Here is a 20,881-nt window from a genome sequence, read left to right as displayed (position 1 = left end):
CTTGCCCCTAATGATCTCTGTTGTCCAGTCAGTTTCCACGCAGATCCCTCCAGGTTTATCAAAGGCTATCCCTGGACACTAGAAAAGTGGGAAAAGTCTCTTGAAGTCTTTAAGTCTAACTCACCTACAATCAAAAAAGGGATGAAGATGGAAATTCCCTGGCAGTCCAATGGTTATAAAAAAAGCTTGCAGAAATCTGCAGCTACTGTGACTTGGTCAAATTGTTATGGGGAAATTTCCCAGGAAAAAGAGATGCTGCCGCTGGTTAAGAATTGCCACGAGAGCCAGCTACAAGGTAAAAATTAGTTTGGGAGCTGTGACATGTTCCTATCTTACTGAATATATTGAGTTAATCTCCCAGAGACACATTCAGCCAGAAAATACTTCTTTAACCCTACTTTCTGTTTGAGAATGTAAGAGCAGTTATCAGGTGTCATTTGCAGACTGTGTTCCTTCTGAAAGACACATCCAGAGTTTTGTGTATCACATGATGAAGGACATACAGGGTGTGCCTGCCCTGGTCTAAGATCTCATGGCCTCAGACAGGCCCCTGCTGCGTCTGCACGTGTGTTTCCTCAGCTTCAAGAGGAAGAGCTTCACCCTTTCTTCTAATCCCAGCTAGCTCTGTAGGACTGCTGATTATCGTGGTGGCCCAAGGAAATGTCAGTCTGAGACATTACATTGTGTCATTTGTGTTAATTCAGTTAATTGATCAGTGCTTTTGAATAGAATTTTCTGAGATCATGGAAATGATCTGTGTCTGTGTTGTACAATACAAGAGTCACTGGCTGTAGGCAGTAACTAAACACATGCAGTGTGGCTGTTGATACCCGAGAACTGAATTTTAAACTTTATTTAATGTTAATTCACTTGTAATTTAAGCAGCCACATGTGGGTACTGTATTGAACAACACAGCTCATAGAAGTCAGAGGCCGGATTGGATCCGTGCAATAGATATACCCAAAGAACTAAAGAGTGATGCTGTTGTACCTCGATGAACCGCCAGATACAGTTGATCTGAGAGTAATTTGTTAGAAATCAAGAGTTCGCTTTTCAATGAGGATGTTATCTACGGAGGAGAGAGCAGGCTTCCTCTTATTTGTGACCAAACCCTACAGGCCTCAACTGAAAGATGTTTACAGATTTGATGAAAAGTGGAACCTTTTCTCCTGTGTGCAGCCATGGGATCATGGAGGCCTCCGCCTGGGTTTCAGTGAATCCTCACAGGTCTAGGCAGCTGAGTTTAGAAAATTTCTGGCCAGTGAAAAGAATATTCTGTTTATATTACAGGTTCCAAGTATCTGAACTATGCTGCTTTCTGAGTCCATTATGAAAAAAAGGAAAAAAAAAAACAAACCTCTTTTTCTTCCTCCCTCAGAACCAAAGAAAATGGCTTTGACAGAGAGCCTTTGCACTCAGAACATCCGAGCAAGCGGCCATGCACCGTTAGCCCAGGCCAGCGGTACAGTCCAAATAGCGGCTTACCCTACCAGCCGAACGGCCTGCCTCACCCCACCCCTCCACCGCAGCATTACCGTTTGGACGATATGGCCGTCGCCCACCACTACAGGGACTCCTATCGACACCCCAGCCACAGGGACCTCAGGGACAGAAGCAGACCTATGGGTAAGACTGAAGGATCTCTTCAATTCTCCTAAGGTGGTGTGCTCCAAGACTTGCATCCTTACTGCTCAGCTAAACTTCAGGCTTGAAATCTGTGATGGGGTAAAAATACTTCTTCCTGATCTAGAGTCTCCGTTATGAGAAAACTTCGTTGGTGTTAATATCTCTTTCAACAGTTGTGTTTTCTCTTACTTATGATCTTTGTGACCTCCGGGTATTTATTTATTTATTTTTCCGAAGGGTGTGTATCTGCTGACCCCAGACAGGTCAACTGTATTAACAAACACAAATTAAGTGTTTAGTGCATTTTTTTTTTAAGCGTGAGAGATTTCATATGTAGTTGGCCTGCCACAACTTTGTTTTTTTTTTTTTACCAAATCAGTTTCTTTAATTGTTATCTTTTATTTTCAGATAGTCTCAAAGTTCATTTTGGTTTTCCCAGTCTCTGTGATAGTCTGTATTTGAAAAATATGATATGGTATTATGTCTATGACTTAAGTCAGCAGATGTTCCTTGAAGACTGATTTAGTACTTTTTTTTTCCCAACATGGAAGTGCTAGTGATTCAATTTAGTGTTGACAATTTGGTCAAAGATCAGAATACCGAAGAAGGAATGAGTTTGGGTAAACATGTGTTCTGTTTGCCAGTGTTCATTCTTTTTTTGCATAAAACTGTTGGAAGTGAAGCATTTAGGAGACATGGTCTTCTAAAGAACCAGTGCTTGCCATGAATAATGAGACGGAAGACAAATAGGTAAGCTTTGATGCACAGTCAGTGTTTGAGGTGATCACATCGGAATACCACTCTTATTCCTGGGACTTCTTTTACTGTGTATTTTTGGCAAGTCAAGCTGGTGATAAATGGAGAGCAACACTCGGCCGTCTTTCTCATCTTTTTCCACCCCCTGTGTCCATGCCAGGCCTGCTTTTCTTCTTAGCTGGTTGCTGAAAAACTTGCCTGGCCCAGATGGTCTGCTGGGTGAGATACTGGAAGCATCACAGGGTGGAGTCCAAGTGGAAAAGCAGGACCTGGAGTTGAGGGGTCGCAGGACTCAGGAAGCCTGGCCAGTTGCCCGCCTGAGGGGTAGGACAGAGGTTTTTATAGCCCCAGGCAGAGGGAGCGTGGTGAGCAGAGGTTTCTGTTAGACTTCTAACAGTCTTAGTAGGACACAGAGCCTTCCAGGCCTAGGGTCATTTTGCCTTAGAAAACCTAGCCCTCCAAATGTTTAGAAAGCAGAAGGCGTGAGTCAGGTTGAGGGCAGAGGTGATGTGGGCCCTGGATGTGAGATAGTAAAATAGTAGCTTCACCTCTCCACAGTAGTCATTTCTGCTTTTATATAGTGTGTCAGACAAATAGCTAAGCATATGATTTATGCTTTTTTAATAGTCAATCCGTCTGATATTCTCCAAGGTACCATTTCGAAGAGCTCTCAAAAATGGTTATGTTTTTTTCTCTTTCTGGATTGATATTTTGACCCTGAAATCAAATGTGACAACAACTTCCTTTCAAACAAAGCCTTGCCATTTGTTGATGACGAATGCTCTCAAACCATGATTGCTTATTTTCAAATAGAGGTGGAGTCGCCAGGTCATTGTAAGATCAATTCAAGATACTCTATTTTGTAGGTGGTAGGAAATGGCCTATTTCTTAGGCAGAAAATTCTATTTCATGAAATATTAGTTCCAGTACACCATAAAGTAATCAGCAAGGAAGTAATTATGCTTATGTGCAATGATTATGTTTTCATCTAGTAATATAAAATATCCCTTTATGAATTATACCTGTACCCATTGGTTTTATGTGATTTTTTTTTCCATGAGACCATGTTCCTTACCTTTTAATTATATTAGCTTATAAAACTAATAGTGCTAATCTCTATAAATATATGCAACTACTTAACCATCCCTGAAGTCTGCGGAGTTTAGTGTGTGTGTTACAGTAAAGTCTTGATGTATGAGTAACAAATTATAGTGTTACATCAGGCTGTTATTTTGAGAATATAAAAATGGTCATACTCAGACACAGAGGACAGGCTTGTGAACACGAGGAAAGAGAAGGCGTGACGAATGAAGAGAGTAGCATTGGAACGTACATGTTACCATATGTACAATTAGATGGCCAGTGGAGATTTGCTGTATGGCACAGGGGGCTCAAATCCAGGGCTCTGTGACAAGCTGGAAGGGTGGGATGGGGTTGGGTGGGGATTCAAGAGGGAGGGGACATATGTATACCTATGGCTGATTCACCTTAGTATATGGCAGAAACCAACACAATATTATAAAGCAATTGTCCTCCAGGTAAAAAATACATGCATTTAAATTTAAGAATTGTCATAATTGTATACTTGGTCTGGTACGATTTATAAATGTTTATTATATGTAGAGACATGTACCTGCTTGAATATTTTAGTAAAATAGCTTTACAGGCAGCATTAGTTTATAAATAAACTTAGAGTTTCAGTTAGGAATTGGGTAAGACTCAACATTAGTGTCAAATGAAACTGTTTTAATGAGTTTGAACTGTTTTCCCCTAGTACATCCCTCTGGTATTATGGCTATAAATAAACATTGTGTAGTGATAAATCTTTTAAGTATCCAAAATAGAGAAATTAATAAATGGAAAATTTTAAGTTGTTAGTTTTTTTTTTTTCTTTTTAAAGATTTGGCTCTATACAACAGAGAGTTCAAAAACAGCAAAAAAAAAAAAAAAAAAAAAATTAGACCTATATTTTTTCACCAGGTACTTGGGCTCAAACATGTTTCTAATGTACGTATTATTTTTCTGTTGTTAAATGAGATGATGCTTAGCACTGTTCCATAATTGGCTGTTATCCCATTAGCCTAAAACATCCTGTTGCTCATTATTATTACTCCAGGTGTTAGAGCTCAGATCACTATTGATATAATCTGCTGAGTTTTTGAAACTTTTAAGACCTCTGAAGTTGTTGGCCCTTATATAGGCAAATGTAGTAAGATGCCTCCATCACAAAACCATGCATTTATATCATTATCACTCTCCAGTTGTTTTCTATGATGCTTCATTTCAGTGGCAGTGCTTTTCCCCTAAAACACAAGCAACAAATAAATCAACAAAAATTACATATCTGCAAACATTTCAACTTGAAATTGTCACAACAGAGAAATAACTAAATATTACTCTTTTCCAATGTCTTTTCTATTATGCAGATTATTAAAACTTATTTGCAATTTTACTTTTTTGCCAATAGATGGCATTGACAATTTTAGCTTTAAAAATGTATTTCAGAGTATAGTCTAACTGGAGAGGAATGGTGTATTTAGTCTGAGAAAGCTGTCATATATGTGTCTACTTCCATCAGCTATAAATTAAATCATATTTCATGGTTGGCTGAAAAAAGTCATGTGACTCATTATCTTTATTTCACTGAATCAGCTAAAAGGGGATTTCTAACTACTCAGATTTCACAAAAACTGGAATGCAGTATCTCTTAACTTTTGTTGTTCAGTCGCTCAGTTGTGTCCAACTGTTTGTGACCCCGTGGACTGCAGCACGCCAGGCTTCCCTGTCCTTTACCATCTCTTGGAGTTTCCACAGACTCATATGCATTGAGTTGGTGATGCCATAACTTTAAAAAAATTTTTTTAATTCGTACCATAATTCCCTCAGAAAAAGAGCCTTGGTGTCTAGAAGCCTGCTGCTGCTGCTGCTAAGTCTCTTCAGTCGTGTCCGACTCTGTGTGACCCCATAGACGGCAGCCCACCAGTCTCCCCCATCCATGGGATTTTCCAGGCAAGAGTACTGGAGTGGGGTCTAACCCATGCCAAACTTAATTTACTCTTTAGAGTAACAATGTAAGAAACAGCAACCAAAACAAAGTTTTAATTATTTAAAATGGGAAACGTTGCCATAGCTCAGTGACTTTCCTTTATAGTAGAAGATGCGTGTTTTACACATCCGGAATTTGTCAGAAGAGCCACACGTTTCTGGGTATCTCTGATCATAACTGTCCCTTTAACAAGATACATTTTCTATTTTGATAAGCATCCTAGCTAATTTCTTATGTTCATTATTGTTCTCATTTGGTATTTTCTTACTGCCTTTTCATGGTAGCATCTCCGCTAATGCTGAAGAGCATTTATATTTGTGCTGTGGACTGCAAATTAGGATTTTTAGTTTCTTGGCTTGGATTTATGATATCCGTCCAAAATGATATCTAATATATTGATTTTTCTTTATTTTTAAATTTTTGGCAGGTTGAGTGAGTATATTTTGCTTTTATGTTATGGCCTAATTTTAACATGAAAGTGAAAGTGAAAGTCACTCAGTTGTGTCCTACTCTTTGCGACCCCATGGACTATACAGTCCATGGAATTCTCCAGGCCAGAATACTGGAGTGGGTAGCCATTCTCTTCTCCAGGGCATCTTCCCAGCCCAGGGATTGAACCCAGGTCTCCTGCATTGCAGGCGGATTCTTTATCAGCTGAGCCATGAGGGAAGCCCAGTTTTAGCATGAAAATGTATTTAATAGGATTGTGTTGATTTTTACTATGTTCAAATGTGGGCTAGTTTAACCATGCTTGTTTTAGAAAAACATATCCCTATCCATGTAAAACAAATTATGCCATCTTCATTTTTAATGCTGGAAAGCCGCACTTTGAACTTAACGTCTACTTGTGGTTTCCTGTATTTATTAAGATTCAGGATATATTTATATTTTCACTTAGGGAATATTATGTGGATAACTGGCTCAGGGCTTGGTGTCATTTTACTCTCCATATCCTCATGTGTAAAAGAAGTGGTTCTGACCAGATGACCTCTAAAATTTCTTCTAGTTCTCACATTTTATCATTCTATGAAGGACCTATTAAGTAATTCTGTATCTGAGTATGATTCATGTCTGCATTCAAAAATCGAATATGTTTTCACATTGCTTAGTTTGCCCACATAGTCTTTGCTAAGTGCCTCTGCACATATGGATTATGTTCTTAATGTTTTCGGGTGATTCAGCCTTCTTTATATTTGTAGGGTTGCATGGCACACGTCAAGAAGAAATGATTGATCACAGACTAACAGACAGAGAATGGGCAGAGGAATGGAAACATCTTGACCATGTAAGATGTCCGTAATCATTTAGGTTAAAAAATGTTTTGAAAACAACTGGAGTGAAGTGACATGATAAAAGCGTGGGGGTTCTGAAGGTGTTTTCCGCCATCCTTGAAAAATAATACGCGAGAATGTTTAAGGATTTGATTTCTAAATCATGTCAATGTATGGCAAAACCACTACAATATTGTAAAGTAATTAGCCTCCAATTAAAATGAATAAATTTATTAAAAAAATCAGTATCAAAACCACTTATATTAGAGAAATGTTTGGATCATTGAAAGGAATTCCTAGAGCCTTATCGAAGAATGAGCTACTGTTTTACTTGGGGAGAGTCATTTGGTTTATCCAGTAATGGGATCAGTATTTGGAAGTATGGGTTAACTTCAGCTAAAATCTCCCTGTCATGCCTCCCACATTTTATTCTGATTACTGTTGAACCTACTCATCTACTGGGTCTCTGTTTCCAATCTAACCTTTGAAATTATTACAGGCCTTCAGAATAAAGTCACATTCTTCATTGTCCTGAAGTAGTTTGTTTGACTACCCACCAAAGTCTTTGAGTTGCGGTGATTGATCCGTATTTCCTTTCTCCCCCTGCCTGTCTCTCCGCCAGCTGTTAAACTGTATAATGGACATGGTAGAAAAAACGAGACGATCTCTCACAGTACTGAGGCGATGTCAGGAAGCAGACCGGGAGGAGTTGAATTACTGGATCCGGCGGTACAGCGACGCTGAGGACTTAAAAAAGGGCGGCAGCAGTAGCAGCAGCCACTCCAGGCAGCAGAGTCCTGTCAATCCAGACCCAGTGGCGTTAGGTATCTTTTCTTCAGATGGACATACTGAACAGATATATCTTATGCTATTAATACTGCTTTTATTTTTAATTTGTCTCGGCAAAAATAAAGGCGCTACAGAGAATTGTAGAACAATAAATACTTTATATCCTCAAATACGTCTTGTCTGTTAGGCAGATTGGTATAGAAAGGGTCAGTCACAAAAATTAAACTTCTTTTGTAGGTTAATGTGTTGGGCTGAAGAGCAGACTTCCAAGCCGGACCAAAATTTCACGTACATCACTAAAGTGTTTGCTCCTTCCTAATACAGCTCTTTGGACCCTGTCTCCAACCTACAAAAACAAAATCTCTGGGAGTGGGCTTGGAGTCTCTAGCACTCTCTTTCTTGGGATTTGTGCTGTACCTCAATGTTTGAGAGCACTTTATGTCAAAACCAACCCAGGAAGAGACCTAAGGGCTTTGTCATTTGCCCACCGACACTTGCAAATTAGTGATAAAGATATGGCTCTTCCATTATCTTAATGATTGCTTTATCATGATTTTATTAATTCTAGCAACGTACAGGACTATTAATATAGCCATGCTTTAGAAGGTTAATGCTAACATGTAGCTATAGTTAGTACTGATATTTGAGAATTGTTGGGGTTATAAATAGAATGTAATTCTACGTATTTGGAAAGAAACTTTGAAGCTAAAATAATTTTTGAGTAACCTGTGGACTTTTTCCTAATTTAACAATAAGCTACTGTCATTTACATTGCTGGCCATTACTTGTATATACAGTCTGAGTCAACTTAATTAAGGTGGATTTGTGTTGATCCTTATTTTCTCATCTCATTTCTTAAGTGTTTAGTCCCACACCTGTTACCTAGCTTAGGTTAAGGTACAGTCTGCTGTAAAAACAAAACTAATTACATATGTTGCAGATTAAGCTCGTGACTTTGGCCTCATTATCAACTGTGGCTGATTATCAAAAAAAAAAAAAATTTAAAACTTGAAGTATATTATCTGTTGATCACATTATCTTTTTTTTTTATTAAAGTGATTCTTAGTCAATAAAATTTCCTTTGCATTTAGGTTTGTGGATTCTTGCTAATCCCTGAACGATGAATGTCTATTGCCATAAGTATTAAATACAAGAGGATTCCAAGTCATTTAATTAACCCAACAGACATTCTGCAGTATATTTTAAAAATAAAAGTGTTATTTGTTAGGTTATTTTAAGGCAAGCAATGAAAATAAGTTTAGGTTTAATTTGAATCAACATTGGTCCAAATAAAACTAGAATAAGCATCTTATTTTTTACTTCTGTATTGTGAACCAAAATTAGTAATATAAAGAGGATATTTGTAATCATTCAATCTAGGCAAAAATTGAGAGCCTTAAACAGAACTTTGAAGTATCCATTTTACCTGGCTCTGTTGAAGAAATTCAAGTCAGTGCTTATTTTTTGTGCCTGGCTTACTGTGTACCAGGCATCATGCTAGGTAGTGCAATAAAGGAAAAAGTTTCTTAATTGCTTCCTTTGAGGAATTTTTGAGCTAGTGGAAGGGATAGGCAAGGAGACAGCTCATGGTCGCACCAGCAGGCCACTCAATTCAGTCCCCTGCAGTGACAGGATTAATATTATCTGCTGTCCATTGTAAAAGAAAAATTTCAGAAATGGATCGTGTTTCAGACCTATGTGAGTTATTTATTCAGCACACTGCACATAGGACCATTACCATATAGTCACATGTAGTCAAGCATTCTAGTGATGTAGGCGTACATCATTCTCTGAGAAGGCTGGTATACATAATCAAAAGAATAAACTTGGTTTTAAAAATTTCTTCTTAAGCATACACAAATCACATTACGTTTAATGATACTGAATGAATTCATATTTTTTGGTAAAAGAGATTGCTTTGGTTTTAAGCTTTTATAGGTTGTATTTTTCAAAAATTACAAGTAGTTCATTTTTTTGTGGAGACTGTTAAAACAGTCCTGTTCTTTAGGGACACTGAACCCTAGATTGCCTTTCAAAGAAACCTATCACAGCGTCATACAACATGCAAGTTTTAGCATCCAGCAATTATTTCACTGGTGTCTTTTGCTAATAGATTCCTGAAGTCTTTAAGTTCCATCTATCTTGTGCGCTGGGCTGTGGCTATAAATAAGGCAGGTAGTTTGTAATCATGGGACACAATCCTTTACATTAAGTGCTTTCTGAGGTTTTCTCTTAGCCTTTGGAGTCAAATGTATTAGTGTGTGTAATTAAAGGACTGGAGATATTGGCTGATAAATTTATTTCGTGCCTCTGAAAAGTGCGTGGCAGGGTGTGTGTGTGTGTGTGTGTTTGTGTGTGTACAAATAGAGATACGAATGTGCTTGTATCTTTACGTACATGAAGAGCTCCATATCCTGTGTTAATTTTGTATGTGTTTCTTTTAGCCTGATTCTCTCAATTCTTAAGTTTCTGTCTGATTTCAAATGAGACCTTCAGAATAATGTTATAGAAGATATCTTTAGTTCAAAATATTGCCATAGTCATATCCCTGTCTTCATTCATTTGTAGCATTTTAATTGTATTTGGTGATTGTACAGAGAAGACTGTAACTTCTATGACTTGTGTTTGTTAAATTCATTCTGATTCTCACTTTTGAAATATATCTATAGTATTAAGTCAGTGTGAGAGATTAGTAAGATAATATGATTAATCTATTATTAATTGAATGTGGGGAGTTTCCCTCAGATACTAAGTAAAGACTATTTTAAATGAGTAGCCTCTTGAACAGTTTTATAACAAAACACACTAAGTCCACAATATTATCTCTACTCTTTAAAGAAAAAAACAGGTAATTACCCTGTAGAACTTTTGAAATAATGTACTTTGCCTTGAAATAATATACTTTTTCTTGAAATAATGGATCTTGATTATTTACATTATTATTATAACTCACTTGATTTCCAGGGAGAATTCCAAATATCCAAGTCTTAAGAAAATTAGAAAACTATTTTTTTAAGCAGTTGTCTCTATTTTCAAAGTATGATTTGTTCTGCATACATTTTTCACCAAAGAGCAAGTTAATGCAATCAGAATGGATGATTTCATCACTGAAGTAGAACTGCTTTTCTAAGTAGAGATGGGTGGGTGGCTGCTGGTGGTGATTCCTGTGCTCTCCGAGTGCTTATCAAGGCTGCTGCGGTCCTCTTCTTTGCCCTCATTTCCTTTTTCTTGCAGTATGCTGTTCCCGCCTGACATTTGATTTCCTTTAAATTGCTTTCTTTTTACTGCCTTTGGGCTATTCTAGAATCTCTCCACAGCTTATCCTTTATTTGTCTGCCCTCTTTTTGTGATTCTCAAGTCTTCTGTATCATTAGAGAAAGTTAAAAGAATTATCCAATGATGGATTTAAGACCAGTATTGGAGACTGAAGCTTAAAACTCTGAAGTATGAATGCATTTTCCTGTGTTTTTTTGAATGTTTGAATATTGTGAAGAGAGGATATGAAGTTGAGAAAACACCTTCATGTACATTTTGTTAAAGGTTTATCTCTAGCCATGAAGATAAGTGCCAGAAAGATTTTTGTTTTAAAGGAAACCATTAATCAACTTGATTGTTCACAGAAAGTTTAGAAATTCTGAAGTTTGTTGAATTAATACTACCTCCTGCCTAAAGCAGATTGGAAGAGAAGTTAATATTTTAAGATTTCTTTGGCTGACAAGTTTTATCACTGTCACATGATTAAATTGTAGAGTTTCTCATTGCTGTCTAAAGGCTCTCGACTCTCGCTTGAAAGCTGAAGGCACAGGGTCTGAGCAGATGTCTGGATCTGAATCCCTGGTTCTTCTCACTAGTTTTGTTGACCTCTGGCAAGTAATTGTGTGCCTCAATTTCTTCATCTGATAGAGATGGTAACAATACATATTTCATAGGTGTTTCTGTATTAAAGGAGTTAACAGTTATAAAACATGGGATAGTGCCTGACATATAGTAGATGTGACCTAAATAATTTCTAACATTTAGAGAGTAGCGAGTAGCAGATAAATTTAGTGTTTTTGCTTGGCATCCAAGTTTATGAAGTTGTACTAGATTCTTAGGTATTTTTTCATTTTGAAAGTATTTCCAAGCAGTAATTCTATCTTAAATATAGTAAATCTATTGTACCTTTAGGGCCCTAATTCATAACCGTGGAAAAATAGCTTACTCACATCCAAAGATATATATTTTTCAACTTCTGAACTGTCAGATTATAAAAGTCACAAGTTATTCACAGTATACCGCATATAAAAGTTTAGATTGTATTGATTCCTTTTAAATTACATCATGAAATTCATTTCAAAACAGTGCATCTGCGTTCCTAATGTGAAGTGCCTACTAAATTTTAAAAAGTCTGCTGTATTTAGTATATTGGGTTAAAAATATGTGACTACAAGTTAAATATATGCATCTTTGGGGGAAAAAAGAGATGATTGCCTCCTATGGCATTACATATTTTTATTGTTAAAGATGAAGATCATAATGTAGTTCTTGGCTTCTAGGTTGGGTTGGGGTTTTGAACATAACACTGAGATTTCTAAATTTATTATCCTTTAAAACAAAAAATAAGTAGCATTTCTAAAGATGAACTCATTTAAACCTTCCTTTCTTTTGATGATTTTTGTAATAGATATTTTCCTGATCACTGCTTCATTCTGCCCACCACAGGATGATGGCCATAACATGGGTGCTGCCAAGCTTTGAGCATTGCTGTCCTGGGTCATAGGAGGTCACACTGATTCTCCAAAGGCTATCAGCTCATCCCTTCATGTGTATCGATGGCGGCCCTCGCTTTATCTAGTATCCATCTGTCGGAAGTGTAGTCCATCTTCCATCTCTCGCCTACATCCTAGATTGCTTTTTCCGTCTTGTCACCTTACCTCCACTCCAAGTTCGTTTCCTCATTTCATAGATGTATCTTCCGGAGGCTCCCCTCTTCCTCTTCTTTCATCCCCAAGCAATTTGCATCCCAAGGCCAGCCAAACTTAATTTAGAAGTACTTTTCTATGATTTTTCCATCTTTCAATAGTTACATGTATACATTTCACATTTTAAACCATCCTGTACAGACTCTTCTGTTTTCACTGCTATATTTTAGAACAACTATCCGTTTTATAGCAACTGATGTTTTATAGGTGGTCAATATTTGGTGGTTAAAAATTAGCTTCTTTAGAGTCTGAACCTTAGAGTGTCTTGTACAAGTTTGTCTAGATTCACCAAAAATCTAAAATAAGAAAGTCTTGGGAGAGAAGTTGTCTCTTGTAATACTGATCAACATCAGGATTTGTTTTGTTTTTTTTTTTCAGATTTAACTTTGCATATGTGTTGTCTTCTTGCTGCTACATAATCAGAAGAGAAAATACTAAATTCATTAGTCATTTGGTTTCTGTAGCTACTACAGTAGTATTTATCAGTATATTAAAAGAGATTCTGAGGAATACCTCTACTGACATCATTTCATTCTTCCTGTCAGTACACCTGGTGCTTAGCTTGGACACAGCAACTTAGAATCGGAGGGGATATTGTAAAATATGTATACATATGTAAATAGTTGTGTATTATATAAATTACTTGCCTTTATATTCTGCAGCTATTTTGAAAAAAAACAAAAACAAAAAACTTTCTTTTAGAAAATAGGATAGGATTAAGAAAACTTCTGCTTGATTGGAGTTGATATTTCTATTAGGATTCTAGGTTAGGTGGAGTTTGACTCTATGTGGATATGACATGTGTCATTGAGAATTATAGGGAGATAAAGCCAAGAAGGTGAAATATAGCACAAATTTCTGATGTGGTAAATGGATCCTCACGATCTATGCCAGCTGTATAGCACACAAAAAGGTGGGTACACAGTTGACTCCAGTACAGTAACTATCTTTGAGGAAATTTGGGGGCTATTCGTGAGGTTTAAATAAAATTTATAAAAGAATCATCTAAAGTTTGAAGACTTCCCATCAGGGTTCAGACAGTGAATTGCTAGCAACAGAAATAACTTCTGTCCCTAGGTGACATGTACTGAGGGAGTAAAAATTTACTGGTGTGCATTACTTAATCCAAGCCTCTTCAGTGGTTCTGTTTTGTCTAAAGTTTTGTGCCCTTTTGTTTAAGTGCTTGGAGGAAAAAAACAACAACAACAACAAACCTTAAGGTGCTCTTTTCACCTTAATTTTTTTATAAGCAAATAAGTATACAGTCAGCCCTCCATATACACAGGTTCCATACCCATGGATTCAGCCAACCACACATCAAAAATTTTCAGGGGAAAAAAAAAAATCCCAGAAAGTTCCAAAAGGCAAAACTTGAATTTGCCATGTGCTGGCAACTTTTAACAAAATGTTTACATTGTATTGCGTTATGAATTATAAGTAATCTAGAAATGATTTAAAGTATAGAAAAGGATGTGTCGGTTATATGCAAATACCATTTTTTAATCTAAATATAGTTGATTTACAAGTTGTATTAATTTCTGCAGTACGTCAGTGATACACACACACACACATTCTTTTTAAAATTCTTTCCCATATGGTTTAGCACAGATTACTGAATGTAGTTCCCTGTGCTGTAAGTAAGACCTTATTGTTTATCCATTCTGTTAGCCTCTGCTAACCCCAAGCTCCCAGTCCACCCCTCCTCCACCAGCCCTCCCCCTTGGCACCCTCGAGTCTGTTGTCTATGTCTGTGAGTCTGTTTCTGTTTCAGTCTTGGGCATATATCCAGATAAAACTGCAATTCAAAAAGATATATGCACCTCTGTGTTCATAGCAACGCTATTCACCATACCATTTAATATAAGGGACTTGAACACCCTCAACTTTCCATCCCCCTTTGGATACCAAAGGATGACTGTATATCCATTCTTACTGGGCATCCTGCTAAATAATGAGAATGAAGAGAGTCCCAACTAACATCTAATCAGAGTTTAGGATGTGCCATGCCAAACACGCAGTAGGAAGTACCTCCTTGAGTCCTCACAGCGGCAGTCTCAAACGTGGTGGTATCGTTGGCACTTAGAGCCGTGGCGACTGAGCCGTGGAGAAACCACCCCGCCCAGCGTCGCGGTGTCACAGGGCAAAGCCGAGCCCCTCACCTCTGGTCCTTAGACCTGGCTCTTCTCCTGTGCTGCCTGGCGCTGGTAATTAGTATTTGGATCCCTTAGCATCATCCTGTTGCCTATAATAAAAACTGGCCATTTAGAAAAATAATTTTTATAAAGTGATTACTCTTTCCTTAACCCCAATAATGAAACAATACACCCCCCATTTTTCTGCTACTGTGGAAAAGGCATTTTTTCCCCTCTGTTTGTCTTCAGACTTTACAAATCTATTCGTATCCAATAAATTATTCTTAAGCCAAGGTTTTTTTCTCCTAAAAATAAATGTCTAAGTAAATCTCTGTTTCACTGCGTCATGTGACTAAGTGTGAACTTGACTTCACTTTCTTTAAAATAGTGTGGAAGATAATCTTGATAAATCTAATTACCCATGTCTTGTTTCTTTGGAGTTGTATATGCGTCAGACAGATTTACCAAGGTCTTTAACAAATGAAAATTACTTAAATAAAAACATTTGGGTTTTCGTCATTTTCTGTATAGAAATGAATGTGCACATGAGAATGTGTGGGTATTTCCAGTCCATTCAATTATCAAGTAGTCATGAAATTATAATGTAAACTTTCAAAAATTGTTTATATTTGGAATAATTTTAGACTTATGAGAATATTGCAAAGGTAGTACAGGGAGTTTCCATATGTCCTTCAGTAAGCTATATGATTTTGATAATTCAGAATAGTTCTGGAAATTTTATGTTCTGGGCAACTGATAATCTATGTACCCTCAAGTGATTCAAAATATGCAACTGTGTCTAAGGCATTCAAATATAAAATGATATATACTTAGCTAATTTGATTGTGTTTTCTCATTCTGTAGCTCCATAAAATATAGAAGAGTGGGCTGAATTTCTTTTGACCATCAACATACATTAGATAAAGTATTCTTTAAAAAGTCTGCTACTTAACGTTTCTTATACATGTAGAGAAAACTTCAGTTATTTGAAATTTATCATGAGTTGAAAGATTGTTGAATTTATAAAAGTTAAAATGATATTTTTCTTCCTCCAAACTTCTAAATACATAGAATTTTGTTTGAAAAATCCAGTATGGAAGAAGTTTAGAGCATATTTTAGCTATGGAAGACTGTATACACTTTATTTTTAAGCATGTATGAAAACATGAAAATAGGTTTCATGTCATTTTCATGAACTTGTTATTTGGAGGTTAGCATTCCTATATCAACTTTATTATGACCTTTTTCTCAAACTTTTAAAATCTGTGCAGCATAAAAGCACAACATTTCACTTAAAGTGGAACTTCATATCCACCCCCTCAGCCCCACCCTGGAAGTGTGTCCTGTACTAGTTATATTTGGTCAACTGGCTCTCTGTGAATCCATTCTAATGATTCTTTCTTGCTCCCATCCATTTCAAATCCATATAATCCAATTTTTGTGAGAATTTTTAATGCTCAGCAAGATTTTTTAAAGTAATTAAGTGTGAGAACTGGTTAGCCATGGAGTCAGGCTCACTATATATTGAAAAGTGGTAGAACCATAGCTGTGTGGAAATTATGTTACTCCAATATAATTTGACTTTCTACTCTTCAATTTGACTTTAAAAAAAGAGAAAATTGCCAAATACAATTTGCTTTCTTTCATAAAATATGTTCATAGAAATCCCCATACTTAGGGAGTGCTAGGAACAGTGTTGTATAACATATTGTATAATGAAAAATTTGGGCTTCCCTGGGGGATCAGATGGTAAAGAATCTATCTGCCTGCAATGCAGAAGACCTGGGTTCGATCCCTGGGTCAGGAAGATTCCCTGGAGAAGGGAATGGCAACCCTGGAATAGTGTTTCCAGTATTCTTGCCTGGAGAATTCCATGGACAGAGGAGCCTAGCGGGCTAGAGTCCATGGGGTCGCAAAGAGTCTGGGCAACTAACACACAGATTGGAATGTTTAGAGTTGTTTTGGTTTTGAGCATATAAGCATTTACACCAGTGACATATTTTCCTTGAGCTCTGATGGCCGGTTTTCCTATTTTTATTTTTTGGAGTTGAAGTGTTTAAAAACCTGTGTTTCTGTAGAGAAGCCGAGATAGTGGCGTTGCTTGCTCTCCCTGTGTGATGACATAACGGTGCTTACGGTGCTTTCCTCCCCTCTCCACCGGTTTTTATCCTTCTCATAGATGCACATCGGGAGTTCCTTCACAGGCCTGCTTCTGGATATGTGCCAGAGGAGATCTGGAAGAAAGCTGGTAAGAATTGTTTAAAAACATGAGTTTAGTGTTCTGGCAGCTGTGTGCAGTTGTTAATGCAGTGATGTGAAGAATGACAAGAAAGGACTTTACCGCTAACAACAACAAAATAAATCCCCACACACACAAAATTAAAAATCCTGATGAATATTCTTAAACCAGGCCTGATTAGAGCACAGAATAATTTTTATTTTATAGCATCTGCTAGTGCTACTGTAATGAGGGTCTGGTGATACTTCTGTTATAAGTCTCATTTTTCAGGGGCTGTAATGATTTCAGGCTGGAAGGCTGAGGTTTCAGCTTGCATGCACTTTTTCCTTCCTGAAAATAAAGTCTGTTATTTTACTTTAGCCTTATCTTCTAATTTTTTTTTAATTGAGCTAGCTATAATTGACATCTACCTTTTGAATTCTTTTAAAATATATCACAGCAACAAGTTCACTGGTTGAGGCACTCAGAAATTTTATGGTTACCAACATTTTTTAAAATGGATCTTTTGTGCTAATTAATATTCAATGACCAAAGCTAAAATAAGTTAAATGACAAAGTTGCTAAATTTCTGTTTTCCTTTTCATGTATACTGTCTAATTTTCATTAAGAGAGATTGTTCTACATTTTAAAGTAGCTTAAGTTTCTGATGACTCATTGACTTACTGGGCTTAAAGAAATCAAATTTGGCAGAATCTTAGTGGAATACCAGTAAGTTGAGCCAAAACCTTATTAAAAAAAAAAAAAAACTAAAAGAGATAAATTATAAACCTATTTCATAACTTAAAAATGACATTGCAAACACATAATGTGGCTTTGAGTTTCTGTAACTCCAACTGTTAGTGTTTCTCTGATGGCTCAGTGGTCAAGAATCCACCTTCTAATACAGGAGATGCGGGTTCGATCCGTGGGTTGGGAAGATGTCCTGGAGCATGAAATAGCAACTGACTCCAGTATTCTTGCCTGGGAAATCCCATGGACAGAGGAACCTGGTGGGCTATATAGTCCATGGGTTGCAAAGGAGTCGAACATGACTTAGTGATTAAACAACAACTCCAACTGTTAAAATGATTTGTCTGAGCTGAGAAACTGGAAAGTGCTATTTCTGTAAGCCATCAGACAGGTGTGGGGCAGTGAACCCCCAATCAAGGAGAAAAGGATTTTTTTCCTATAGAAGATTTCAGTTTGGGTTTTGATTTGACCCAGCTATGTCTGTAGTTCTGTGCAACTTGGTGACTCTGGTCCCTTGACTCTTATTTGAGTTTTGTGGGTTTTTTTTTTTTTTTCTAATAACTCTTTTGTAAGAGTGATAAGGTGTTTCAAAATCTGATAGTATTCTAGGCTTAGCCGCTTAGATAAAGAACCAGAGAGAAAGATCTCTTACATGTCTAGTATACAAATCAGATAGACCCATTCAGCCTAAAGGTTAAGGTTTATTTGTGTTGTGTTGTGTTGTGTTGTGTGTGTGTATTTGTGTGTATCTATAGCCGGTCTGTATAGTCTTACCAGATTTACCACATCACCTCTAAGAAGATTTCCTACCAGGATAACAGTTATGGAATACTCCTAGGCTGTTAAAATGTGCTGAGTGCCACATAATCTGGAGAAAGAATTGCTATGTCTTCCTTCTGACCATTTTTCTTCTCCAATTTTGAGCTGTCAGTGCAACTTATTCCAATAAGAGGTACAAAGAATTGCCATTTTGGATAGCAGAAGGATGAATTTTTGTGTTGAGGGAAAGAGTCTCTGTATTTCCCTTATTTATGTGTATTTGAGTTAAATCTTGATAGTTCATAAAGAAATATTGACAGTGAAGTCTTGTGTAATCCAAATTCCTTCTGTGCTATTATCTGCTCAAGTCTTTGTTTGACTGCTATTAAGTGAGAGCAGATTTTTCTGAATATACTACCTTTGTTGGAAAGTCAACTTGAATAGCTATGCACAAAGGAAATCCTACCGTAAGTGGTAAGCAATTGCAGCAGATTCAAAACAGCACTATGTACTTTGTGCTTAATCAGTTATTTTTTTTTTAACTTGACATATTGTAATCTATTGAGTCCACTATTAATTTTTCTTCACTGTCTGTTTTGTGGATTTCTGAAACCAGTTCTAGGTATACTTTGCATTTTGGGTACTCTGAAAAAAGAGAAAGAACAATACATGTTTATGTAGTGTCCATGCATTTTCTAAGAAGGGCCTAACCTTATCAAACCAATGTTTGGAATATTTATAAAATGTGCCTATCCATCTATATTAGGTCTTCAGTCTAAAACCTGACCTGGAAGTAATGTTCACTAAATTTGTATTTTCATCACAGTGATATGCCTAATCTGCTGCATAAAAACAGTTTGGGAACAGTTTTCTATGGATAGCTGCTAAATTTTAAGGAGTATATTGAATCTTTGAAGGACAGATGACAGTTTCATCTGAAAGTCTCAAGCAACTGCTTATCATATTTATCTTTATAGGCTTCTTAAAAAGCATTTATAGTGTTCAAAGTGTCAAGGTATCCAATATGAGTAAAACACCAAAGGCAGAATGTGACATCTACATTCAGCCTGTTAAAATTTGAAAGTTTTTTCCCCAAGATTCTAAAATTCACTAATGGCATTTTTTTTTTTAAACAAAAGTATGTCTTTGCAATGAAACTATTATACATTACCTTTGTGACAAATATAGGTAAATAAAATCAAGTTTAAAGCATTTGAACAATATCAAATGCTAATAGCAAATATCTAAAATTCAATGGAATGTAACCCATGTGTCTTTCAAAGAAAATTATAATTTCAAAATTATATCCTATGCATGAAAGTATATCATATAATATTTTGCACCATTTTATTTTTAAATGATTTCAAACTTGCAGGAAAAGTTGCAGAAAATAGTATAAACAATCTCATATACCTTTCTCCCAGTTTCCTTATTTCACCATATTTGCTTTGATGTCTTCTCTTTCTGTTTCCATCTTTCCTTCACTCTTTTTCTGTTTATGCATTATATATATTTTCCCCAACCACTTCAGAGTAAAGTGCAGACATGATATAAACATTTTAGTGTGTATTTCCTAATAAAAACAAGGACATTCTCTTATATAACCACAGTATGGTTACCAGAGTCAGGATATTAACATTAAAAGAATATAATTATTTAACCTATAGACCTTATTCAAAGTTGGCATGTTACCCTAATAATACAATGTAATAACAAGATACATATTAAATATTTGGAATCCTAACAAATACTGAAGGCCATATCACTTTTCCCCTAAAAGTAGTATTTTTAAAAGCAATAGCAAAGGTAGCAAAATACACTCTGAAGTTTAAAAGGTCTTTATAAAATTGGAGAAAGGCTACCATAAATATAGTTTTTAAATTGCAACTGTTTTCTTCCGTGTATTTTTCAAACAATCAATGAGTGTTTGCTGTTGGTAATAAATATTCAAGCACCTTGTAAATGTCCTACCAATTCTCTTTGCTGATCTGTATATGCCTGTGGGATTAGACTAGGAATGCATAATTTAAATATAAATTGCCTGATTTGCATATACAATTAGTCAAGCTACAGCTTTGCTCGTAAGCAAAAATAATTGTCCTGTATTACCACTTAGATAGAATTTTAATTCACCTTGAATATTCAAACCAAATTAGACCCTGACTATACAGTTAGAAGGGCAGTGCTTCCCTAGTGCCCTAAGTCTTGATGATAGGATCATAAAGGTATCTTTTCACCTCCTGGTGAAGAAGGCGCTGCCAGCTCTGTGCCGTGCTCTGCTTCCATCCAGATTTTAAATGCATATCTTAAAGCAACCAAAAAATGCTGAACATAATTCAGTTAATATTTTCTGTCTGGATCTTTCCCTTTTAATTTAGTTTATAAAATCTAGAAGACAGTAATTACAAATGAGTGAGCTTCAGAAATAATGCTGTAAAAAGTGGTGGAGGCTACAAAAGTCATGATTACTAATTAATAGTGGAGGGCTTCTCCTGATCCTCAAGTCATGAACTATGGAGGTGTGAAATAAAACATAGAAATTTAAAGAACTATAGGAGTATTTGTATCTCAA

At 36.4% G+C, this 20,881-nt stretch overlaps 1 protein-coding gene across 10 annotated transcripts in view; it reads left to right on the top strand.

The window, feature by feature from the left end:
• RUNX1T1 (RUNX1 partner transcriptional co-repressor 1) overlaps window positions 1-20,881 on the top strand; it is a 151,440-nt gene that overhangs the window by 114,144 nt on the left and 16,415 nt on the right. For all 10 annotated transcript variants that reach the window (XM_025265018.3, XM_045162773.1, XM_025265015.3 and 7 more), the window contains 4 exons: window positions 1,380-1,627; window positions 6,629-6,714; window positions 7,323-7,524; window positions 16,762-16,830. In XM_025265018.3, the coding sequence (XP_025120803.1) occupies window positions 1,380-1,627; window positions 6,629-6,714; window positions 7,323-7,524; window positions 16,762-16,830 (605 nt within the window). The remainder of the gene's footprint in view (window positions 1-1,379; window positions 1,628-6,628; window positions 6,715-7,322; window positions 7,525-16,761; window positions 16,831-20,881) is intronic.

The sequence above is a fragment of the Bubalus bubalis genome, chromosome 15 (assembly GCF_019923935.1).
Source record: "Bubalus bubalis isolate 160015118507 breed Murrah chromosome 15, NDDB_SH_1, whole genome shotgun sequence".
In the NCBI taxonomy this organism is placed as follows: domain Eukaryota; kingdom Metazoa; phylum Chordata; class Mammalia; order Artiodactyla; family Bovidae; genus Bubalus; species Bubalus bubalis.
The sequence above is the reverse complement of the archived record's forward strand: the minus strand, read 5'-3'. Positions and strand labels throughout refer to the sequence as shown.